Source organism: Muscardinus avellanarius (assembly GCF_963383645.1).
Source record: "Muscardinus avellanarius genome assembly, chromosome: 9".
NCBI lineage: Eukaryota > Metazoa > Chordata > Mammalia > Rodentia > Gliridae > Muscardinus > Muscardinus avellanarius.
The window spans coordinates 9,756,041-9,782,242 of NC_137795.1; the positions used below are offsets into that span (position 1 = coordinate 9,756,041).

Here is a 26,202-nt window from a genome sequence, read left to right on the forward strand (position 1 = left end):
TGATAACTTCTTTCTTACTCTATCAAGTTGCTCAAAGTTCATATCTTTCATGGAAAGTTTTTGTTTCTACTAGGGGTGGAGATGGAACCCAGGGGCATCCTACCTTTGAGCTGCACCCCCAGCCCTACTTTTTATTCTTTATTTTGAAACAGGGTCTCACTGAGTTGCAAAGGGCCTCGCTAAGTAGTAGCTGAGGCTGTCTGCAAACCGTGATCCTCCTGTCTCAGCCTCCCAAATGCTGGGATGACAAGCGTGCACCACTACGCGTGGCTATTTTTTTCTTCCTTTGTTTTTATTTTATTTTATTTTATTTTGGTACTGGAGATTGAAGCCAGCATTCTACCTTTAAGCTATACCCCCAGCCCTGTTTTATTTTTTATTTTAAAACAGGGTCTTACTAAGTAACTGAGGGCCTCATTAAGTTGCTGAGGCTGGCCGAGAATCTGTGAGCCTCCTGTCTCAGCCTTCCAAGCACTGGGATTACCTGTGTGGGCCACCGCCCCAGGCTCTTCCTTCCTTTGCCTCATAGCATCACCCAGATTGTTATATGTTCTCTTGCTCCGAATTTATTCCATTCTTTTCTAACTTGAACTGGCTGTTTTCCAGGCCTGCTATAGAGATGTCACCTGGGGAGTTCCTTTTTCCTATTTCTTTTCTTTTTAATCCCTGGCTTCATTCCAGAGAATGCAAGCTTTAAAACAGGAAATGGTAGGAGTCTGTTGGAAACTACCAGAGGAAACTAATGTTACTGGCTAACATTTATCAATTTCTAGGTGCAAAGCACAGCTCTAAGGTCTTTATTTGGATGGCCTCAGTTAATCCTCACCACCATTTATGTGGCAGACATTATTATTCTTTTCCCAGTTTTACGGGGAGCAAACCGTGGCCTGCAGAAATCAGGCGATGTGCCTACATTATGCGACTCATGAGTCCAGGATCCCATTCAAGATGGCGGGACTTCAGCGCCCACCTTGTCTATGCAAACAAGGGCCACCTCCCACTGGTGGAAGGCCGTCAGGCACTTCTAGAGGTTCTAAATCTACCAAAAATGCTTGGCCGTGGGTTCCAGTTGCTTCCGTCAGTGAACACTCAATGAAAAGAGTAAACGGAAGAACCCAGCCCTGAGTTCAGCTAGTGCCACGGTCCCACGCTGCCTTCCTACACTGGCTGGAGGGCATGGCCCACAGACACGCCAGGTGGGGTGAGGATCACCTGAAGGCCAGAGATGGATGCTTTGGGGGCCAAACAGGAAGGTCGATGGGACCCAGCACTGGAGTGAGAGCCAGGGTGATGGAGCACCTGTGCCAGGCAGCCCTCATCTGGTGATGCAGGGCTCAGCCCAGAGGGCTTTGACAGCTGGCTAGGGACCCCGGTGCTGTCCTTGGGAAAAGCTGCAGGTCATGGCTTCTCTACAATCCAACTCAACTCCAGAACTAGAGGATTCTGTGGGAGTCTCCATGCAAAGGGCCTAAGAAAGAGATTGTGAGAAAAGGAAGTTCCAAAGCCTCTTACGTTGTCATCCACAACTGGCACCATACTTTGAGAACCTCTCCAACTTGCTAGGAACTTTGCGATTGCCCCCTTCTTGGTGGTTTTTTAATTTATTTATTTTTTTTTTTTTGCTATATTTGACTTCTTTTATAGCCCCTCTTATTTCAGAATCGACAAGGGGAAGCCATATGCTGAAAACCTTGCATTTTACCCTGCAGCCAGGAGGAAGGCAGAAAAGGAGAACAGGGGCCCAACTCTCAAAGGAAGGAGGCGACCAGTAAGATCGGCACCTAAGAGGCTGTGTTACCTGACGAGGGAGTTTCAGGTGCAGGTATCAGCCACACAGCATAGAGTTACTAGGCAGTTTCCATCTTAAGTGCCCTTCATCCTCCCCGGCCAAGGCCCTGCTGGCTCACAGACAAAGCCCTCATTGGGCTGGCCGCAGAGCCATTCTTTCTGGTCCTGGACGAGGCCTAGCACTTAGCTCCTCTGGCCCAGACTTCTCAGAAGCACACATCTACCCACCAGCCCTTGCTTTTCCTTCTTCAGTGCCTCTTCCCTGCCCCTCCTGCCTGCTCAGGCTCTCACACCCCTAGCGAAGCAACATCTTCCCTGGTCCCCAGGGCAGCCATCCCTTCCTGCCTTTCCAACTGCAGGCGCTCTTTGCTTTTCCTGGTTGATACCATGATGGCTCATCGAGTTGCTCAAGGACCCGTGAAATGTGTTGGTACACTCAGAGCACTGGGGCAGTGCCAGGCACACGCAGGTCACATCACCCTGCACATGTTGCAGCCCCTTTTGTGGATTCCCTTCCCCACACTCCCAGATCCCACCCTGTGCACACACTGGAGTGCAGAAAAGGAGCCAGGTCTCCTTTTCTTTTGCAGATGAAAGAGGCAGGAAGGGAGCATGTTATTTTATTATTGTTGTTGTTGTTGTTATTATTATTATTATTATTATTATTATTGTTATTATTTTGCTGTACTAGGGATGGAACCCAGGAGCATTCTACCTCCAAGTTACACCCCCAACCCTATTTTGTATTCCTTATTTTGAAACAGGATCTCACTGAGTTGCAGAGGGCCTCACTAAGTAGCTGAGGCTGTCTGCTAACTGTGATCCTCCTGATCAGCCTCCCGAATGCTGGGATTACAAGCGCGCCTGCCATGCCCGGCTCAGCATGTTACTTTTAGAAATACTTTTTGTCTAAGGAGAAGATAATTAAACCTCCTCAGTTTTGTTTTATTTTTTAGACACTGTTCAAACTACGTATTATTTATTAGCGATTTCTCACGCCATGCCCTTGACGCCTGGCCTTGGTCTCTGTTTCAGAGTTCGCAAGATTGTTCTTCCCTGCTCTAGCATAGATTTTACATCAAATTTCTCACAGTTTAAAATTTAGCCCTGAAAGCCTGGGGAACGTGGCATCACTGAAGAGAGAATGGAGCCAAACTGGGTTCATGTTTCTGGGGACAGAGTGGCCAAGGGATGGAGAGTGAGAGGAGAGTTCGGAAGAATCAGGGCAGTGAGGCAGCCATACCTGAAAGCAGCTTCTCTTCCCGCGCCTGCACATTTGGTGGGAGCACATTCTGAGATGACATCCTAACAGTCTTGATACCTCTGGCACAGAGACAGCACTCAAAACTTAAACATGAGTTATATCCAGGTGACAATGACAACTAAGTGATTTTCTCTCTGATTTCTATTAGTCATCTTTCAAGTCCCCTGTCTAGCACTTTCTACAAACTAGTTAAAATTCATTTTATTAGTTAAAATAGCCGTCACTTGCAGTGTGTGTGTGTGTGTGTGTGTGTGTGTGTGTGTGTGTGTGTGTGTTACTGGGAATGGAACTTCTACACTCTAGCTCTATTTTTATTTGGAAGCAAGGTCTTGCTAAGTTGCTGAGAATCTCATTAAGTTATTGAGACTGGCTTTAAACTTGTAATTGTCCCGACTCAACCTTCCACACACTGGGATTACAGGTGTGTGCCATCACCCCCGGCCATCACATGCATTTAAGGATGTGCTTTTATCCAGTATCCAAGCTAACATCTCTATGTTTAACCCCCTCAGAATCTTTGGCTCCATGGAGCAGTTGAATCTCCAGTCCCTGGCCCTGGCACCTGGCCCTGCTGGCCTAGCGTGTCCAAGTCTCAAATCCCTCTTTCCCCGTATGGCTTCATTTCTACTCTTTCCATCCCTAACATTCATTCTTTTCTACTTATTACCTACTAAAGGGACTTTGAATTCATACTGGGATTAAAAGTTTTCATAGTTACTAAAAATAAGTACTGAAATGTATGGCAAAACGTGTAGTTTGTAGTTAGGGAAGGACTGCCATAGAGTGGGATTGCTTTGAAACACTGATTCATTCATTCATTTATTCATTCATTTTTGCAGTACAGGGGGTGGAACCCAGGGGCATTTTACCTCTGAGCTGCACCCCCAGTCCTATTTTTTTTTATTCTTTATTTTGAAACAGGGTCTCACCGAGTTGCAAAGGGCCTCACTAAGTAGCTGAGGAAGGCCTTGAAGCTTGATCCTCCTGTCTCAGCCTCTCGAATGCTGGGATTACAAGTGTGCTCCACCATGCCCAGCTTGAAACACTGATTTAGATTAAAAAAATAATAAAAGCTAGCTTTTACAGATAAACGCAGGGAGCAGGTGGAATTGTGGTCCAGCCCAGCCACTGATACATGAGGGCTTTGAATGTTTTATTCTAAGATGGAGAATGGGAGGCCCCGGGTCAGTGACATGACCTAGCTGGCCTCTGAGCTGCTGAGGGTGGGTGCGTTGCTCTGGGACATGGGGCGCTTCGTAGGCCTTCCACAGGCTCCTCGGAAGATTGCCAAGAGGCAGTGTAAAAGAGCAAAGAGATTAGTTGAAGCTAAGTTCTGGAGGTGAAGTCCAGTATGGAACGGAAACTGGGAGCTGGTCCCTAGAGGCCGTGGTCACCAGGGGGGATTCGAACTAAATCCTGAGAGCATGGGAGAGTCAACAAGAGTTTTATGGAAGAGAGAGATATGATAAATCACATGTCTCTTATAAGGAAACCCTGTGCTCACGTGTCTGTGCAGAGTTGGGCTCGAGACATCAGGCTTTAAAATAGAAGACTAGAGGCTGGGTGTGGTGGCGCACACTTGTAATCCCAGCATTCGAGAGGCTGAGACAGGAAGATCACTGTTCATGGACAGCTTCAGCTCCTTAGGCCCTTTGCAACTCAGTGAGACCCTGTTTCAAAAATAAAGAAAAAAAATAGAGGGGTTAACTCAGAGGTAGAATGCCCCTGGGTTCCATCCCCAGTGCTGCAAAGAAAAAAAAAAAAAAGACGAACAGAAGGCTAGCGGGGTCTATTCTTGATGTTCTGGGGTTTGAATTGCAATTTGGTTTTCTAAAAGTGAGACACAGACTGTCAGATCACAGTCTGCGTTGTTCTGGAACAGCTTGACTTATGCATATCGGTGGTGCAGGGAGCACTGTGTCTGGCTCAACAGGGAAGGGTTCATTCTTTCTCTGAAAATGCTTCAGTCTCTTTTGGATTCCAGGTTCTCTGTGTTCTACTGTGTAAAAATGGCACCAGCAGCAGCAGGAGACAGCACTATTCTGGCTGGCCTTATGATTCAGACTTGGGAATGAACTACAAGTACCCTGGCTGCTGAAGCCTGCCTGCCCCCAAGCCTGTGAGGGGGCTGGGGCGGGCGGAGGCTGGGCAGGGAGCTGGCCCTGTGCCCGGGATGCTGGGTGATCACTTAAGATTTAACAGGCACCTTGGAGCCTGCAAGGCTGAAACCGCATTGAAATGACTGGGTTAGCTGGGCATGGTGGTGCACACTTACAGTCTCAGTACTTGGGAGGCCGACACAGGATTGCAGGTTCGCGGCCAGCATCAGCTACTTAATGAGGCCCTCCTCAGTTTAGCGAGACCCTGTTTCAAAATAGAGAATAAAAAATAGGGCTGCGGTGTAGCTCAGAGGTAGAATGCCCCCTGGGTTCGATCCCAGTACCTAGCTACATAAATAAATAAATAAATAAATAAATAAATAAATAAATAAATAAATGCCAGGCATGGTGGCGCATGCTTGTAATCCCCGCGCTTGGGAGGCGGAGACAGGAAGATCGCGCAGGTTCGAAGCCAGCCTCCTGCTGGCTTAAGAGACTCTGTTTCCAAATAAAAATATAAAATAGGTCTGGGAGTGTAGCCCAGAGGTAAAAGGGTTTCCAGGAACCCCAGTACCACTATATATATATATATGATTATCTTTAAGAGAAATACTGAAATAACTTGCTTGATCTGGATCTACTGGCCAGGTTTTATTTTTTTGTTTTATTTGAACCCAGGAGCAGTCTGCCTCTGAGCTCCACCCCCGGCTGTATTTCATTTTTTATTTTGAAGCAGGGTTCACTAGGTTGCTGAGGCTGGCCTTGAACCCGGGATCCTCCTATCTCAGCCTGGCAAGTCCTGTGATTACAGGCATGCACCACCACGCCCGGCTTAGCTAGGTTTTTATTAACCTTTCTCACAGAAGCCAGCATCAGAAGACAGGACACATACATTTCAAACATCATCTCCTGGTTGACTCATTTTTTTGGAATGACAAATGGATACGCAAAAGCTTTTCTAATGTTTCAAAATAAGAGGAGCGGCACCATGCCAGCTCTTAATTCCACCCTTGGCGCCCGTAGCGCTGTTGTTCGATTTTGGTATTTCCACTCTTCATATTGGCTCCCTTTCAGATTCTTAGCCTTTATGTATGTCTTGTACTATTTTGCATCTCTTTGGATCCTGGGCTGTTTCTTTTGAAGCTTGCTGTGGGCGAGCTGAGTGAACCAAGCTTTGTGTGAAGCCGACACATTTTCACACTCGATCGCATTGTTAACTAGAAAGAACAAGAGTGACCTTTACAGTAAGATCTTGTTTTCCTGGAGTTTGTTTCTTGGTGCCTGCAGTTGACATGGGGAAACGTCCGGGAGTAGCTTTCCTCTTCCTCAATTATATTTTTAGCCAAGTTAGCAATGATCAAGATTTGCAGAGAATAAAATATTCGGTGAATACTTAGGCATCTTCTCTCCTGTGTCCGCATCCTGTAACCACAGTAACGAGAATTCTTAAGGTTTTCGAAGATATTTTAAAAAGGGAACTATGGTTGAATTGTTGATAAACATCGCAGTTGGAGTAAGAAGCCTTTCTGTGTACTGTGATCTTCAGTGTACCCATGACTATGTCCTTTCAAATAGGACCCATCATGCCTGAATGTATATGGTCTCCTCAGCCACAGTTAGTCATTCTTCCCTGTCTTCCTGGAGAGAAGGTTGAAGGATATACTGTTAAGGCCAGGTGAGAGAGCGCCCTCTAGTGGAAAATCATTAGGGTAGATATTGGAGCAGAAATAAAAGGGTCAGACATCTAAGAAAAGGGAATGTCACAGTTAGCAGAGTGGAACTGCAGGATGCAGGTGTGGCTCGACTGCCTCCTGCAGACGTGGAAGGTGCTTATAAACGGAACCGTCACGAAGACTCGTCGGGAACTTATTGAGGCAAATGCTGTGTCGGTACTAAGGCCAAAATCATTATCTCAATGCAACGTTCTTTACATCGCTCACCTGCAACACCTGGAATGGGCAAGGTGGGGGATAAACAGGAAACTGAATCTGAATTGGAGGATATGGCAAGGCTTTCTCTTCTTTAAGAGAAGGTGCTTGTTTGAGAAGGATGCACCATGTGGACCTCACCCTCCCCAAGGCTACCACTGAAGTCGATCCTGAATATCACGAATATTCACTGCGTTCATTTCTACCCAGGAAGAACCTTACAAATCACCTCCCCTACCGTATCGCGACCACAGTGCACTGTGAGACTGCAGTGCCAGACTTCTACAGCACTGTTAAACCTCCTTGGCTAGAGTCCTGGAATTATATTGGACCCTTATCCTAGAAGTTAATTCTTTGGCCGAGCGTGGTGGCGCACGCTTGTAATCCCCGCGCTTGGGAGGCAGAGACAGGAGGATCGCGCAGGTTCAAAGCCAGCCGCGCGCGCTGGCTTAGGAGACCCTGTTTCCAAATAAAAATGTAAAAATAGGTCTGGGAGTGTAGCCCAGAGGTAGAAGGGCTTCCAGGAACCCCAGTACCACCAAAAGAAGGAGGAGGAGGAGGAGGAGGAGAAGGAGGAGGAAGAGGAGGAGGAAAAAGAAATTAATTCCTTGTAAATACAATTAGAGGCAATGTTTTAAATCTTGAAATTAAAATGACTTCTGATGTCAGTGGCTAATATAGGGCATTTTAAAAACAGGTTGCATGGGAATTGCCCTGCTGTCCAAGTATGCTTAGGTGTCATTCTATGTTTATCTATAGCCACATAGATCCAATGACTGAGGGTCAGGGCCTCTTCCTCACAGCTTTCTCATTGACGATCAGCCTTAAGCCTCTCTGAAAAATCATGAGTCCCAGCAATAAGAACCCGATTGAAAGCTTGCACCTTTCAAAGACCGATCACCTGAGCTTCAGATTCAGCTAATGGAAATGTAGACTCAGCATATTTTGGTCCAAACCACAGTGGACTTTGCTTCTATCTGTGACATAACAATGAATTCCTGAATTTCGAGTCAGAAAATCTGCTTTATCCCCCTTTGGTACTCAAGATTGAGCCCAGGGCATGCTTCCTCCAAGTTAAACTGCCAGACTGATTTTGGTTTTTATGTTGCTGAGTCTGACCTCAAGCCTGCAATCCTCCTTGTCTCAGCCTCCCAAGTAGTGGGATTACAGGTGTGTACCACCATCCCTGGATTACCTTACCCTCTTCTGAAACAGAAAATGGCTGCTGCAAGGCTTGGAATCCCTAACTGTGTCAGGGTCCATCTGAACTCTCCTCTCCTCTCTCCCTTGAAGCCTGTGAAGCGGGATTCGGGCGGCCATTTCTGAGCCCTCCTCCCTGTGGGGCTCAGTGAAGACGGGGCCACCTGTTGCATCATAGGGTGGCTGGACTTCCTGTAGCGTGCGCCTGCGACCAAGCACTTGTGTGTGCCCTGGGGTGCAAGAGCAGAGACTCACCTCTCTTGGGTGTAGTCCATTCATTCATTCATGCATCCACTAATTCATTCATCCAGTAAATAGTTATTGATCTTGTCTCAGGCCAGATCCTATTCTACTCTTTGGGATCTACTGAGAACAAAGCAAAAGGATCTTTGTTCCTGGTTGGAAATCCTTGGGGGTGATGAACATTAAACTCACAGTCACTGACAAAGGAATTGCTGGCCATCAGGCTGGGGCGAGGAGGTCTCAGCCCCACACCCGCAGTATACCTCAGTTGCTGTTTCCAAGAACCAGAAGAATATAGCTTAGGAAACCCAGAAATTGGTGTACAGTGTTTTATAGGAGACTGGAAGGGCCTCGAAAGGGTGGTCCTCTCAGCAGGACTCCCTGGGCCTTGGGCTGCTGTACTGCTCAGGAGACACCATCAAATCGCTATTGCTGCTGCTCTGCTTGGCTGGCACTGCCGCTCTGCAAGCTTCTTTGCTCTTGCTGCTGCTGTCTTCTTACCCATAGCTGCTCCTCTCCTTGTAGCTACTCTGCTAGTGCTGGTCTCTACTTCTCTCTCTCACTACTGAGCTGCTTGCTTTGTTTCTGAGACACCAGCTTATATAGCCTGGCAATTCCTCTGATTGGTCCTTAGATCTGGGCCCTGATTGGTCCTTAGATCTGGGCCCTGATTGGCCCTTCCATCTAGGCTATGACTAGTCCATTTTTTTTTTTTTCTTTGCAGGGGCATTCTACCTTCTACCTCTGAGCTATATACCCAGTCCTATTTTTCTTTTTTCTTCTTTATTTTTGTTTTTTTGTTTGTTTTTTGTGGGCCTGGGGATGGAACCCAGGGGCATTTGACCTCTGAGTTATACCCCCTGCCCTATTTTTTATTCTTTGTGTGTGTGTGTGTGTGTGTGTGTGTGTGTGGTACTAGGGGTGGAACCCAGAGGCTTTCTACCTCCGGGCTATACTCCCAGACCTTTTTTTTAATATACATTTTATTTGGAAACAGGGTCTCACTAAGTTGCTGGAAGCCTCACTGAGTAGCTGAGGCTGGCTTCGAACCCGTGCGATCCTCCTGTCTCCGCCTCCCAAGCGCGGGGATTACAAGCGTGCGCCACCACGCCCGGCTATTCTTTATTTTTGAAACAGGGTCTCACAGAGTTGCAAAGGGCCTCACTAAGTAGCTGAGACTGTCTGCGAACCACATCCTCCTGTCTCAGCCTCCCAAATGCTGGGGTTACAAGTGTGCATCACCATGCCCGGCCAACTGGTCCATTTTCAGTCCGTCTTTGGAGTCCCTGTTCAGTCTTGACCTAGAAGTCAGAGAGATCTGCCAGCCCCGGCCCTTACCCCAGCTTCCCACCCTTTATCCAAACTTGCACAATAGGCAGGTGAATATGAACTTACACTCTGTGATGAATGCGGCTGAGGGAAGAGGAGTATGGCCCCCAAGAACAATGCACCGCCTTACTTAAGTTGGGGGCCAGAAAAGACCTCCAACCCGGCTATGTTTAAACTGAAGCCCAAAGACACACAGCATTCTCTCTACAGCAGAGACTAAGAAGTACGTCTTGCCTTGAGAAGTATTTAATCCCTCTGAGGTCGCCTGGTATCGCCCTCCAATCCTCTGGCTGTGTCTTCCAGGGAGACCCCTTCTCTCCCCTCACTTATCAGCCCCCTGCAGCTTTTTCTCTGCTTTCTGGTTCTGGGAAACCATGGAAACCCCCCACCGTGTGACGAGTCAAGCTACAGAGGAAGGGAAATAGTTGGATCTCAACACTATTTGCAAAGTTAAGGCCAAAATTATTCTTCCTAATGTGTTTTTGAAGCATTCGAGCAGTCTCTAGGACCTAAAAAGAGCCCGTGCCTTCAGCCGCTAGTGCTGCAGAGTGCAAGCTTGCGGCTAACCTTGGGATTCAGCCCATCTGGGGTGAACCCATCGCTGTGACCTGGGGCAGATGGCTTCAAAGCCATGGCTTCCTCCTCCATAAAAGGAGTTCAAGCTCCCTTGCAATTTGCAAGGCTTGGTGAGGACAGATGTTAGACCCCCAGGCACAGAGCAGGGGGCCACTTGCAGTCAGAGGCCTGGCCTCCCTTCCTCTCTTCCCATTTCTCTGACCCCTCCAGGCCCCAGTTTCTCTTGAGCTCCCCAATCTGCCTCTCTGCTCCAAGATCACAAGTGATCCCTTCTTCAACCAGCTCCCAGAGCCCAAATCTGCCTTGGTTAAGAGACATAATGGGCCATGATGAGCCTCCTGGGACCCACAGCAGGAAGACAGGAGGCACCCAAGGACTGAGTAGTCCTCAGCACTGCCCAGACCATCCCGAGCCAGGCAGGGCATGGGGTGACTCCCCTTAACAAGCTGGGGTCAGCTGAGGTTCTGGTCCAGCAGGGAGCTGAGGGACCAGGCAGGGTGATCATACAGAACCTAGGAACAGGGGCCAGGCCCACACAGACAGTGTGGGGTGGGCTTCCTAGGAAAAGACAAATGGGGCTATGATTGAGGGTCCCCTAGGACCTCCGGGACCTTATGCACATACGGGCACTTGGCCTGGGCCGTCTAAGAGAAAGCGCCCATTCTGCTCCCAAGGAGAGAGGTTGGGCCCCGCAGTCACAAAACCTACAGGTAACTAGAGGTGAGATCAGCTTTGGAGATGGGGCAGGAGAGGCGGGAAAAAACTCCCGCAGACAGGGCATTTTGCTTACCTGTAAGTGATGCAGTGAGATTCCAATCTCTTCTTTCCTGACAGGTTAGCACCGATGCTTCCAGCTTGAGAAAGGCAGACCCAAAAGGCCGGAGCGCCCTCCTGGCCGATATCCAGCAAGGAACTCGCCTGCGCAAAGTCACGCAGATCAATGACCGCAGCGCCCCGCAGATCGAGGGTAAGTGAGCAGCTCAGGGGAGCCCTCATGAGCAGGAGGCGGCGCCCAGGACACTCGTGACCCAGCACACACCCCAGCCATCTCAGGCACAATGGGCAGGAGAGTCAGAGCTACCCTTCTGGGTCCGCATCCGCCGATGGACCTGATTTTCAGATGGTAAAAATAAGAAAACCTCCTTGGTGGAGTAACTTTTTTTTTCATTTCAATAAAATACACATAACACAACTCACCATTTCTACCACTTTAAAATGTCCCGTTCAGTGGCATTTAATATATTCACAATGTGGTCACAGCCATCCCCTCTGTCTAGAGCCAGAACATTTCCAGTATCCTATGCCCATCGGCAGCCACTCCATTTATTCCAGCCCTGGCAACCACCAATCCGCCTTCTGCCTCCACGGATGTACCAATCTGGCTGCTCCATAGGAATGGAACATGCCACGTGTCACGTGGCCTTTCATGCCTAGCTTCGCGCACTCCGCGGGCTGTTCTCAAGCTCTGTCCATACCACGGCCTGTAACAACAGTCCTCCAGTCCTTCTCTACAGCTTCATCTGGATCTGCCACACGTTGTATATCCAGGCTAGGGTAACATATTAAATAAATATCACTTACCCCAGGTCAACATAGTCCCCAACTCAATGATTACAAAAATTAAATTATCAACATAAAAAATGCAAAACTTTGATTTCATTTTTCACGAGTAAAAAAAAAAAATGTATTCAGAATTCTGTCTCGCAGGATCCTATGACTGCAGCCTTCTGCCTGCCAGATCCTGATAGAGAAAAAGGAGTCCTGCACATGGATCAAACCACCATGCCCAGCTCTGTTTAGGCACCTCTTTTTTTTTTTTTTTTTCTTGGCACTGTGAGTCAAACCCAGTCATACGCTATAGCACAGCTCACAGGGAACCTCTCTGAAGATCAGTTTTCTCATTTGCAAAATGGGGGAGGAATAGTAACTACTATTTATTTATTTGTTTTTGGTCAAGATTGTTGAGGTTAAATAATACATGTGAAACTATTTAGTCAGGTAGTCTGTGTTCATAGAGTTCATAATGCTGTACATGATGGTAATTCTCAAAGATAATCTTAAAAACATAATTTTGTCTCTGATCTGTAATGATATATAATACACAAAGATGAATACATTTTAAATAAACATTTTTGACATGGATTATAATAAAAATTAGTTTCTGGTTAGCTCCATTGTCTACCTGGTTAAGCTCAGTTAACCAATTAATCTGTTTAATTGGAACACCCACTTACTGCCTGATCACTTCAGGGGGTAATGCTTATTAATGCTCAGAAAAATCTGCCACTTTCACCCACCAGGGGGCACCATGTCCTAATTTCTCCCTGCATATTAGCTTCGGGTTGTTCAAGTTTTCTGCCAGGAATTCTTGCTCAGCCGATACCTTCTCAGTTTCCACAGCTGGTAACTGTGCGCACCTAGAAGGCTGGTGTTAGTGACACCCAAGCTCCGGGCGTTCTGTTCCCCAGAACAACAAATTCAGGGACGCCCGAGGGGCCCGGAGCCTGAGAGCCGGGGAGTCAGGAAGGCAAATCCCAAAGCAGAAATCATTGCAGGCCTCCACTTCCTGTCCCTGGTTCCCATTAAAAACAGGACCAGCTCTACGCCTCCTGTGTGTGAGCTTTCTAATTTGCAGTGTGCTTCTGGCTCCTCCCATTGGCATCCACTAGGTGCAGTATTCAGTGTTTGTCTGGTCTCTTTCCAGGGTGGTTGGCCACAGATACCTCTTTGGCAGAGCAGATACACCTAGGCACAGGAGTCGGCGGGGTGTCGAGGCAGAGGGTGTACAGGGGAGGTGTAGACTGTAGGAACAACACCGGAGTGAGGCTGCCCAGGACAGTGTACACCAGGGCCCAGAGTGGACGTGCTGCTCAGTCCAGACCACTGGTCTTTTCTGCTTTCCTTTTCTCTCTGAAGGCTCAAAAGGAACCAACAAAGAAGGCGGCGGAGGCCCCGTGAACGCCCGAGGAGGAAGCACACCCCCTGCCCTGGGAGATCTCTTTGCTGGCGGCTTTCCTGTGTTGCGACCGGCAGGCCAGAGGGATGCAGCAGGTAAGAAAGAAGTCAGACCAGCTATCTCGTGGACTTTATCGCCTTAACTTGTGAGGCCAACTGGACAATCTGCTCATGCCAGTCAGTGACCAGTCATGTAAAGATCACGTATTGAGTCCTCAAACGCTAAGTTTCTAAAGCGCAGACTTGTTCTTTTAAATTTTCATCAGTTGTAATAATTGAAGAGTGTCTTGCCATAGTGTCTATTATTTAGCACTGGTATGATGATGGCCCAGCCTGGAAAATATAGACAGAGGTGCAAATAACAATAAAAAAAAACTTAGTGACATCCCTGTGGTGTGGACTCACTAGCAATGTGTGAGATGTAACATCTCTTAGTCATTGTATCAGTTAGGCATTGCTGTGTAACAGAAACACTAACACTTAGCTTTAAACAATGATTTCAGCCTGTAAATTATATGGGTTAGGATCTAGGGTGGTGTTAGCCAGGCTTCCTCCAGCAATTGTGAAAACCTGCAAACTAGGTAGGCGGCTTCGCTCATCCTGGATTTCTCCTATGTCTGAAACCTCAGCTGGAACGACCGGCCTGACTGACCTTGGATCCAGATGGTTCAGGGTTTATTATCATGGTGCTGGCAGGGTTCCAAGAGAGAAAGAAGATATGTATAAAGACTCTAGAGGATTAGACCTGGAAGCTACTAGGAACTAACATAGAAGTCTAGGAGGTGTCGATTCCCATCACATGGAAGTGAGTGACACGCTCCGCCAGAAACCTGGGTAGGGAAACGGACTTTACCTTTTGATATCCGACTCAATCATCCTGAAAGGTTATATTCACAATCAATCATATGCAAAGATTATAGAATCAGGCACGAGTCAGTTATTGAGGCCATTTTTGCAATAAATCCACTGCAATCGTTTGTACTTTAGGGGGCATTGGATATTTAAGTTTATATCATAATTGGACAAATATATTTACTGTGAACAACAAAATAGCATCTCCCCACTGTTGTGCTCTTTAGCTCACAAGCTGAATCAACTCCAGGAGTATCATTAGCTCAGGATGATCGGACCCCAAGCCTTTCTGGCCCCTTATTTCCTGCCTTGTGAACAGTGAGCAGAGGACCCTGTGCTCTTAGCGGACTCTTCTGTTTTTTGATTCTTGGATGCAGTCTCAAAACTTAAAAAGTGTGAATTGTCACTCAGGTGTAAACTTGTTTCTGGTTTTCAACTGTATGATCTCTTTATTTTTATTTATTTATGTATTTATTTATTTACTTATTTATTTGTGGGGGGGTACTGGGGATGGAACCCTTCTACCTCCGGGCTACACTCCCAGAACTATTTTTTATATATATTTTATTGGGAAACAGGGTCTCTTAAACCAGCGAGGTTGGCTTTGAACCTGCGCGATCCTCCTGTCTCAGCCTCCCAAGCGCGGGGATTACAAGCGTGCGCCACCACGCCTGGCCTGTATGATCTCTTTAAATTACATTCGGCAACTGGGCACACAAACCCACCCGTCTTTGTTTAGGGAGCTGTCTGGGTTCGCTGTCATCAGTTCTGTGTTCTAGGAAACATTTGAGAACTTTTAGGCAGGACTCCCTTAGCTGTTCCCTGATCTAGACATCATATAAAACGTTTAATGTTGGAGTTGCCAGTGGGGAAGGCCAGGCAGGGGCCTTCTGGTCCTGGTTCCCCTCAGCCAGCCATTCTGGCAATGCCTGCCGTTGGGCCCTGGGATCAAGGGAGCCAGAGGAGATGCATCATTGCAAAGAGATGTCTTCTAGAATCACCTCAAACCCAACAGAGGACTGATGACATCATCACCTGTCTTAAGAACAAGCGTTCAATAGTAGTGTTGTCTGGGTGACACTGTAAGCAGAGAAACACAGGCTTGGAAAGCCAGGCGTTGTGGTCCTGTCCACCAGCTCAGCCCCAGAGCCTCCTGCCCCATGCCCCCTCGGCCTCAGTTTCGACATCAAGTTCTTCAGGGTATGTTTGCGCACTTAGTTGGGGAAACACTGGAGCCCCTGCTGAAGAGCCCAGGCAGCTCCTAGAGGTTTATAATCTGAACTGGAAGCTGTAGGTGTGAAGAGCAAACATTTTCTCATGTGCTTTCCACAGTTGTCTAGAGGATTCTCAGACACAGGAGTACTCAAATAGAGGGAAGTGTTTTCTCTAATATTTCTTTTAGGGAGAACGTTATATTTTGAATAAATGCTTTAATACGCTTCCTGGGAATCCAGTGGCACTCCAAGACTATTTAAGCAGAATTTCTATGCAGTAACAGGGAGAAGAACCTTTTTCTCCTTATAGAGAATCCAGAAGGAAAAAGACCCGGCAGTGAGGCGCAAGGTTGTATAGAGCCTGTCTGGCCCCTCCTGGAGCCTCCACCCCAGTGTTCCGGGTAGTCCCACAAACACAAGTGCTTAGTGCCATGAGCGATTTCTCTGTTGCTGAATTAGAAACGGCAGTGGATTTCAAGCTGAGGCCAATGTGGCGAGAATCCAGGGGACGGGAGAGCCAGCCCCTTGTAGATGGCCCAAGTCCTCGGGACTGGAACCCTTTGGAGACAGCAGTTCCAGGCCATGGGCTTGCAATGTCAAGGGACTTCTCCCTGCTAACTTGCCCTACGGATTCTTCTGCTGGCAAAGTAGAAACAAAGGAAGTCCTCCTTCACAAAACACTGGCGTGAAGAACACCTGGGTTGCTATACCCAAGACTTCAAATTAGACATGGGTGAAGGAGTGCCAGGGGCCTGGAGACAGGAGGGTGTGGAGGTCAGTGGTCCTGAGCCCTGGGCTGTGAGCCCGGGAGGCATGAGGACAGAGTATGAAGCCCAGAGGTCTGACCTGGGCTTGTCTAGGAGGAGGACACCTCTCTGGTGCTGCGCAGGAGCTCGGGCCCCTCCAGCGGGCTCATCTGTAGCACAGGTGCTGCACTGAGCTTTTCTGCACCTGCAGGAAAGCAGCCACCATCAACTCCCGGACACCCTCCTTCTCCTGTCGCTGAACTAACCTAGAATTTGCTTCACTTCCAGGTGGCAAGACAGGGCAGGGCCCTGGCTCGCGAGCGCCATCTCCTCGGCTTCCCACCAAAAACCTCGGCGGCCCGCTTAACGCCCCGGCCTCGCCCAGGCTGGGCAGTGCGGCCGAGGCCCCGGGGACGGCGAGGACCGTCCCTCCGCGCCCCAGCATGCCCGCCCCGCCGCCCCCGCCCCCTCTACCTCCGTCCTCCCCCATCAAGACCCCGCCCGTGCCCCCTGCTGGCCCACCGACCAAAGGGAACCCCCCTCCGGCTGCGCCGCCGCCACCGCCCCCCACCCCGCCGCCACTGCCGAGGCCCCAGCTCGCCCCGCTGCACCTGCCGCCCATCCCGCCCCCGCTCCCCCTCCTCCCGCCCTGTGGGTACCCGGGGCTCAACGCCGAGCCCGCCAGCCCCGCCCAAGAGGTGCGGGAGCCCCCCGCCCCGCCGCCCCCGCCGCCCCTGCCGCCCCTGTACGCCTCGTGCTCGCCCCGGGCCCCCGCGCCCCCGCTGCCAGGCACTGCCAACAGCGGCGACACCCCTCCCCCGCTGCCCCCCAAGTCCCCCAGTTTCCCCGCGCCTCCTCCTCCGCAGAAGGCCAGCGTGCCCCCGGCGCCCGCCCTGCCGCCCGGGCCCCCCGGGGCTCAGCCCCTCCTGCAGAAGAAGAGGATGGGCAGAGGCCCAGGTAAAGCAGCCCCTGGGCCAAGGGAGCCCCAGCCCAAGTCCTGGATGGGCCCGAGGTCCCCAGCCTTGGGCGCGCCTTAGTACCTGTCCTGGGACGGTAAAGCCCTGGCCTTCCATAGGGGTTCACTGTTGGGGGCAGTGGTTTTAGAGGTGGAAACCCAGGGTGGTGGAGCCTGGGAGACTTGCCCCAGACCATGCAAAAGGGAGCGAGGAATCCTGGCCTAAATGCCTGGCCATCACTAGCTGAGGACAAGACCCAGCCCCACCCTCTCCTTCCTCCTCTTCATCTGTGGAATGGGGAGAGCAATCTTTTCTACCGGGTGGGGTTGTCTAGAGATGGAGTTCAGTGGATGGAGCTTGGCGTTGACCCTGGCAACAGCGAAGAGGAGGGCTGTCTTCCTTACAGGGCTTCTCCCTGGGGTGCAGGGGGGCTGGCTGCAGCCACGTCCCGGTTTTGTGGCTGAGTTATTGCTGTCTGGTTTCCAGTCTCGCTCTTCACCGCCTCAGTAGGTTAGATGCAAATTCTGTGTTTGGGCACGTTCTCCAGCTGACTCAAGAAAGTCTGTGTCTCGAGTCAAAGAGTGAAAATGATTGTGTTACACACAGAGCCTGGAGGATTGTGAATTGAGTGTGCCGAGCCCTGGATTGATTTTCTGGTCTCTGAGGCGCTGAGCCTTCACACACAGATGGTGCCTTTCCACGGGGAAGATACAGCCACACACACAACTGCATCCACGCACACCCATAGACACGTGCACACATCCACACACATTCATTGTACACAGCCTGATGAACACACCACATACACACATACACCCGCACTTACATGCATACACATTCGCACATATCTTTTGGACCTTTGATGCAGAAAGCTTCCTAAATGTATTTCCTCAAAACAAAAGCAGAACAAGCTTATTGTAGAACAAAGAGAAAGAAATAACATCATCCAGAGATGAAAGTTAGCGTTTGGACATCTTCTTTGTTTTTGAATATATAAGTACATTTAAATGCACTTTGTACATATAATTTTGTAGATGTGGGGGGGTGGGGGGTACCAGGGATTTAATTTAGGGGTTTTCTGTCTCTGAGCTACACTCCCCAACCCCCCTTTTTTTTTAATTGTGAAACAGTCTCATTGAGTTTCTGAGGGCCTTCTCTGTTCCTAAGGCTGTCCTCTAATCTGCAATTCTCCTGTCTCGGCCTCCCAAGAACTGGGATGACAGGCATGTGCCACCACGTCTGCTGTGTATTATTTTTATTTTTATTTTTATTTTTTGGTGGTACTGGGGTTCCTGGAAACCCTTCTACCTCCGGGCTACACTCCCAGACCTATTTTTATACTTTTTTATTTGGAAACAAGGTCTCTTAAGCCAGCGAGGCTGGCTTCGAACCAGCGTGATCGTCCTGTCTCCGCCTCCCAAGCGCGGGGATTACAAGCGTGCGCCACCACGCCCACTGTGTATTTTTTTTAATTTAATACTGCATTAAAAGCAGTTTTGCCAAATTATTGTGACTCACTTAGAAGTAAATATAATAGTATATACTATACTCCTACTATTAGAGATCTAAGTTGGAATAATATTATAGGAAATGCTTTCAGGGAATTTGGTCTACATTTTTGATATTTTTTAGAGAATAGGTTTTTAAAAGGACAAAGATATTTTTAAGACTCTTGACCAGAAGAAAGATGGTTTCATCATTACTTTTCCAACTGACTGGCCAGCAGGAGGACCGTCATTTATAGTGGTGTGCTCTGTCTGCTATCTGTGATTTTAAATGTATCTGGTGGGTGGGAAGGATTTGATTGACCAGAAAGAAAAACCAGGTGATCAGACCAGAGCAGATCCTGGAGGAGCACGCAGAGCACAGCCGTCCCCGGCCCTCGGCTGAGGCTGTCCCTCCAGGTCCCATCACTCAGCAATGGGTCCCTCTCCGGCTGTGCCCCCGACGCTGAGGGTCATCGCCATCATTAAAAACAGCAGCCGGCGCCGCTTGACTTATCTCCCTGATTCCTCCCATCACCCTTGGGGATATCTGTACTAGTGTTTCCATTTTACAAATGGGAAGACTGAGGTACAAAGAGACTGAGTTAGCCCAGTGGGAGAGCTGTGGTTCAGTCTGAAATAGTTTGGCTGCAGAGGCTGCCCGGTTACTGGCTATATCATCTAACACCCAAAGAGCTAAACATTGACCCCAGGTTCCCAAACTTATTTTGTGTACTACCCCCTTTTTAGGGGGAAAAAAATTTACCGATGCCTCCCTGAGTAAATCAACAGAAAGATGTAGAGACAATTTCATTCTCTCACGTATTTCTATTTCATCTCAGGATCCGCAGAGAGGTGGTGTCGCTCACTTTGGGAACCTATATAAAGTTATAGCCCACAGTCCCCGTTTCTGTCTCTGAATGCCTGTCATCTTCTCCTTAAGGGACCGGTGGGGGGAAGCTAAACCCACCCCCAGCCCCTCCTGCAAGATCGCCCACCACCGAGCTCTCAAGCAAAAGCCAGCAGGCCCTGGCCTGGACCCCGGCCCAGCAGCCCGGAGGTCAGCTGAGAAACGGAGGCCTGCGCCTCAGCGGTAAGTGGGCTGATGCGGTGTGGAGGCGGCTCCCTGGTGCTCCTGGGAAGCGCCCAACTTGGAGCATGACATCAACCCAAGTCGTCTTTACCGTTTGCCTGTGTGCAGATGACTTCGAGTCCAAATTCACGTTCCATTCCGTGGAAGACTTTCCCCCTCCGGATGAATATAAGCCATGCCAGAAGGTTTACCCCAGCAAGGTCCCCAGAAGTAAGTACCACTTTGGCAAGGCTCCTGGCTCTTTCTGATCCTCCCAAAGTGGGTGCTTGGTGTGCATCGACTAACCACAGGCTGCCCAAAGGATGGGGTCATGACTTTATTGTCCTGCTAAAAGGATATGGGGCTATACATACTTTTTAAAGTTTCAAAACATTTATTTATCCTGATACCTAAGAGCTCATTTGGAGGTTTTTTTATATACCAGACAGGTTTTTTTTTTTTAGTACTGGGAATTGAACTTAGGGGTCCTGTACCTCCAAGCTACACCGCTAGCCCTATTTTATGTTTTGAAACAGGGCCTTACTAAATTACTGAGGCTGTCCCTGAACATGCTGTCTTCCTGTTAACTGGTGTCAGATTTGAATGCTTGCATTACCACACCTCCCTCAACTCCTGGGACTTTGGACTAGAGAAATAAACACCCCCTAGCCAACAGTGAAATGGCACACGGGGGTGTTTTACTTTACTAGCTGGAGAGGACATTGAAACCTCCCCCCAGTATAGAATTTGACAAACTGTGAAGTGGAAAACATCCTTAGAACAGTGGTTCTCGGCTGTGGCTCTACACTGGGGTGACCTAAAAGCTTTAACAAATCCTGAACTCCGGGCTGCAGCCCATCACAATATCCAGGGCGGGGCCCAGATGGCAGTATTTTTGAAAGCTCCCAGGCAAGGGTGGGAGTCAGCACAGAGAGAGCTCCCTCCTGGTTTAATTGTGCGGTCGGGCTCCAAGGGAGGCTTGGATTCTGCCTGCAAGTTCAGCCTGCCCCTAGGGCCACAGCAGCAGGGAGATCAGAGAAAAGCCGCAGTGATGCTGCCCTGCCCGCTGGCTAACAGGAGCCAACCCTGTATCACGCTGGCCGCACTGGGCAGGAGGGGGTAGGAGGGGCAGATCCAGCACTTGGGGTGAGGGTCGGGTGTGTTCCTACCCCATATCAAGTAAGTCCTCCAGCCCCACACTTTTGTGCCCTAAGGGAGAGTCAACAGAGTCCAGCACTAGCCCAGGACCAGGAATCAGGGACCAGGCTCCATGAGTCTGTCATTTCTGCCACTTGGTAAAACCCTGTTTCAAAATAAACATAAAATAGAGCTAGGGATGTAGCTCAGAAATAGAATGTCCAAGGGTTCAATCCACAGCACCATAAAAACGTAAATAAATAAAAATAAAAAGCTGCCTTACAAGATTCTTAAAATGGCTTATGTATGCTCAGAATAGAAAGCTTCAAAAGTATTTCCTGAGATTTATTTTTTTAATGGTAATTCTACCACCCCAGAGGAGACATTTTATTTTACTATTTATGTTTTTGATGAGTTTTAAAGATAGGTGGGACTGTTCTATTTGTAGTTTAATCTCTGTAAATCAAGTCTTTGTACACATTCAGGTAGCTGCTTCATACTCCGTCACTATGACACGGACCCCAGATCACCTAAAACTTCTGTTGAACACGGGCTATTAATAGTTTTTTGCTATTATAAATAACCAGTGGTTAACATTTCTCCATTTCACGCTTCTTTTTAAGCAGCTGGAGTTGTGCCGGGGACTTTGGGACACAGCTGGGGTTTTGTTTTTTTCATAGACAGAGGTTTCTTTAGGAAAGTGAGGGCTACACACTGGAGGGAACGTGGGCCATCTCAAGAGGAAGAACACCTTTGGGGGTCTCACAGCTCTTTCATAGGAGAGCACACACACACACACACACACACACACACACACACACACACACACACACCATGTGCGGGTGGGGAGGGGCTCACAGCAGGGATGGAGTCTGTTTTTTTTTTCTCTCTCTCTCTCTCAGATTCCTCATACCTGATTGGTGGGTGGCAGGTCTGGGATTGACCAAGTGTCAGACCTTCCTTATGGATGCTTTGTTTACGGTCCACAGTTTTAGCGGGCCCTGGCAAGAAGCCTAACGGTTTCAGGTGGACTGGCTCACGTAGCCTGCGGTTCCTTTGCTGATGTTTCAAGCACCTGTTCGGCGAAAGTTTCTTGGTGAAGTGGGCACCACTGCTCCCTGGGCCAAGAGATGGTGATATTGTTCTTGTTTCTTGCAGGCCGTACACCTGGTCCCTGGCTCCCAGCTGAGGCAGCTGGACACAGCTCTGAAGACATCAAAGGCAGAAATTCTCAGGTAATGCGACCCTCTGGCATCTGAATGTGAAGCCAAGAATTCTCTAGGAGCACAGGATTCCCACGGCGGTCTCCGCAACAGCTAGACATCTTTCCCCAGGTTCATTCAAGGAAGGCCATTTGTTTTAAGCCAGAATGTTTAAACACTCACGGTTCCAACATCTGAAGGGTGGAAGGGAGGCTTCCTTGGAGTAACCACCATGTACAGAAGCATGTTTGGCCACTCAGAACCCTTTTAGACCCTTCTGCAAGAATTATCCCCCTCACTCCCTATCCTTTCTTGATTGAGATGGCCAGAGAAGCCTGTGAGAAAAGCCCTGTACCCCTTATAAAATATAATCCAGCCTTATTTCTCACCCATAGAACACAGGATTTCTTTTAGCACCCTTGGGGCTGCTTTCTCCATCAATATTATAATTTTTTTTTTTTTTTGCGGGTCTGGGAATGGAACCCAGCGGCATTTGACCTCCAAGCTACACCCCCAGCCCTATTTTTTATTCTTTATTTTGAAACAGGGTCTCACTAAGTTGCAGAGGACCTCACTAAGTAGTAGCCGAGGCTGTCCGCGAATCGCGATCCTCCGGTCTCAGCCTCCCAAATGCTGGCATTACAAGCGTGCGCCACCATGCCCGGCTAATATTATAATTGATTTTGACCAAATTTCCTCACACCCCCAGGCCTGGTGGCTACAGGCGGTGTAGACACTGGGAGGGTGTAGACACTGATAAGCCATTGAAGGAATGTCCTGCTGTCCCCGGAGGCTGCTTAGATGGAGCAGCTCCTAACCTGGGCTGCGCCACCACGCCAGGCTTACGGTCTTCTCTTTAAAAGTCCTCTGTTCATTCAAAAACATGTATTCAGTCCTACCCTGGTCTCCTCCTTTTTCAGAGTTCTGTGTAACACTCCATAGGCTGGCTTATCGTTAAACGGGGCCATTTTACAGCTGTACGAACATTAAGGGAAAAAAGAGAAGACTAGAAGCCTAAACTTATTAGGTTACCACCCCCTTTTCAAAATTACTCAATGCCCCCCATGTTTGTTTATTTGTGGATACACTTACTTTGGTTTCTGAGGTTAGACCCAGCGGCATTCTACCTATGAGCTACACCCCCAGCCCTTTTCATTTTGAAACAGGGTCTCACTAAGTTCTGAGACTGGCCTCAAACCTGCAATCCTCCTGTCTCCGCCTCTAAAGTACTAGGATTACAGGTGTGCACCGCCACACCTTATTTTTATTCAATGCCCCTCAACTGTACCCAAGGCTGTTATACACCCCTGAATAACTCCAGCACCTGCCCCAGGCAGGGCATCTATAGACTCTGGGAATCTATAGACTAGATTCTTAAAAGCCAGGATAGTCCTGGGAGAGGCAGTGCTACTTCTAACAAATGTGTAAGTGTCCCCCTCTCCTAACCACAGCTAATCCAAGAATCACAGTATCCATTCTCAGATAATCACAGGTTCAAATCTGGGTACAGGATTATAGTTGGAAAAATAGAAGAGCAAAAGAAGAAAGGGGAGGAGAAAAGAAGAAAGATACTGTATACAAAATTAATAGGTGGAGAGGATTCTGGGAAGATGTTAAGGCCGGATACACAGGAGACTGCCCCTCCCCCAAACCCAGACATCCGCTGCCTGGAGAATCTTTCTTTTTTTTTTTTTTTTTTTTTTTGCGGGTCTGGGGATGGAACCCAGGGGCATTTGACCTCCGAGCTACACCCCCTGCCCTATTTTTTATTCTTTATTTTGAAACCGGGTCTCACTGAGTTGCAGAGGGCCTCACTAAGTAGCTGAGGCTGTCCGCAAACCATGATCCTCCAGGTCTCAGCCTCCCTAATGCTGGGATTACAAGCGTGCGCCACCACACCCGGCTGGAGAATCTTTCTGATGGAATTGTTTTGGAGCTCCGGAGTCTGCTGAAGGCATGCAAAGTCCAGGGGAGGCTTGGACAATAAATTGCAGTTGGTTTGGGTCAGTGTTAGCCTGTAACACGGGGGCAGCTGCCCGGCTCTCCTGACCTTCAAGTCCTCCCCTTCTAAGGTCACTCTCCTTCACACGCCATCCAGATGAGACAGGGGCTGTAGAAGATGATCGCAGAGTTTTACATTCTTCCTAGTGTATTTCTGCAGGTTCTGTACTTTGAATACAGCGAATAGATTATTATGATCAGAAAAAGATCATAAACATAACCCCGTACATTGACGTAGCTCCTTAGGCTTTTCAGTTAGCTCGTGTGTCATCTCATTTTGATCCTGTGGTCAGGCCTGTGGTCAGGCAGCGCCTCCAGCTTTGCCTCCTTCAGAGGAAGCCCAGGGCTTCACATATGCTGGGCACGTGCTGTACCTCTGAGCTACACCCCAGCCCCAGGGCTGCCTTGACAGAGAAGCCACGGCCCAAAAGGTTGAGGGGCGAGTGCGGGGTCACGAGCCCGACCTCTGACCTGTCTGGTGCTTCTGCCACAGTACCTCAGGGATTTTCCTGGGACCTTTGACTCCCAGGGACAGGAGCCCCAACCCCACCACCCACACTGCCAGGCTGAAGTGCCGGGTCCTGGGCCGTCTTTTGTGTGCATCGAGTCTTCTGACCCTGTTGGTTATCTTCTACCATGTTTCCACAGTTATTTCTCAAGACCCTCCGGTGAGAAGACGATGAAGCCAAGGTCCTGGGGTTCCGTGTCGCAGATGGCCACCCCCCGGGGAAACGTGTCAGGCCCCATCATGCCTGAGCTTTATGCAGTTGATATACAGGCTCTAAGAAGAGCATTTTATTTATTGTAAATACGTGGCTTGCACGGGCTTTCAAGCAGCATTTTAGTCTTTGAGTAACATTTTTAAAAACTATTTCTCCATTTTTTTTAATGCATCTTGGCATTTGTCTGTCTACACAGACAGAACCCTGTTCCTCCTCCACTGTATCATGTCCATTCTGAAAATATGCTTCCGGGCTGGCCCTTCCTAGATTCTGAACCATTTTTAGATTGTCTTAGTTTTCAGGTGGTCCCAAAGTCCTCAGTACCCCCACGCCTTCTTATTGGCATGACTTTATATTCTCATCACACCGACCGCAAAATCAAACCAAATACTGCCTTATACGTGATGCGGCTCAGAGGGGGGACTGCGTCCCCCACACCCAGCTGTGCCGCGCAGCCTCTGTGAGGGGGACCCCGTGTCTCGCCTCTGTTCTGCAGTACAGGGATGTCTTTTTGCTGCATGATGTAAATAGACCACAATGTCCAGGCGAGAGTGGGCGCGGCCCCGCCCATGCCTCCCAGGAGCCCCTTTTGGAACTGGATTATCCTACAGGCAGCCAATGCTCTTACTGTTTACAGTGTTTTCTAGTGCCCACACCTCCCTCCTGTGCCTCCCAGTTTGCAGCCCATCCTGGCAGCCAGGGTAAGGCTGGCTTTATGACATTGCAGTATTTTTTTTTTCCTCTATAGGTTAAAAAAGCATACATGACTTATGATCATAGTGAACTCTTAATTCTGTCTCAGAGACCTCCCAAGCTTCCATTCAAGTGCAGGGTTTCCATAGAAAATATGCCAGGAGAAAGTAAAGGTTTGGGAAAACCCCTGCCTCCAAAATCTAGCCACCCCATAGCCCTTTAGGAACCTGGGAAGCACCCAGCAAAGTGAGCTGCCTTCTAAACTGAGGGAGAAGGTCACCGGCCTGACGCTGTCCCTTGCCTTGTGGCAGGCACCGGTGACAGGGACAGTGGGCAAGTCCAGCCACCCTGAATATAGAAAGAGGCCAGGCCGGAACTGCCCGCTGAGTCGGCAGAGAGCAGAAGTGGGATTTGCTTATTACTCGACCCCAAATGTCCGTCCTTGGGGACAAGGCTGTCAGAAGAGAGAAAATAGAAGGCAATGGATGATCCCTGGGCTCTGTTCAAAGTAGCTACAAAATAAGGGAACCAGGGCAGGAAGAGAAGGAAGAGCGAAGGAGGTTGGCTTTGGCGCCAGCTACTCAAGCTGTGAGTACAACTGTGGACACCAGGCCCGGGCCAGCCGGAGAGGTGGACGGCAGGAGGGCTGGCCAGTGTGGCTGCAGACACCGCTGTCACCCAGAGTGTCACGCCCGGCACTGAGCAGGCCCGCTCACTCCAGATGGGAGACACTGAATCAGA

At 49.0% G+C, this 26,202-nt stretch overlaps 1 protein-coding gene across 1 annotated transcript in view; it reads left to right on the forward strand.

The window, feature by feature from the left end:
• WIPF3 (WAS/WASL interacting protein family member 3) overlaps positions 1-24,568 on the forward strand; it is a gene marked incomplete at both ends in the record, with an annotated part of 51,597 nt that extends 27,029 nt beyond the window's left edge. The window contains 7 exons of the mRNA XM_080701151.1: positions 11,262-11,394; positions 13,344-13,478; positions 16,483-17,151; positions 19,578-19,727; positions 19,836-19,937; positions 22,002-22,078; positions 24,302-24,568. Coding sequence (XP_080557277.1) covers positions 11,262-11,394; positions 13,344-13,478; positions 16,483-17,151; positions 19,578-19,727; positions 19,836-19,937; positions 22,002-22,078; positions 24,302-24,568 — 1,533 coding nt within the window. The remainder of the gene's footprint in view (positions 1-11,261; positions 11,395-13,343; positions 13,479-16,482; positions 17,152-19,577; positions 19,728-19,835; positions 19,938-22,001; positions 22,079-24,301) is intronic.
• Between the last annotated feature and the right edge of the window lie 1,634 nt (positions 24,569-26,202).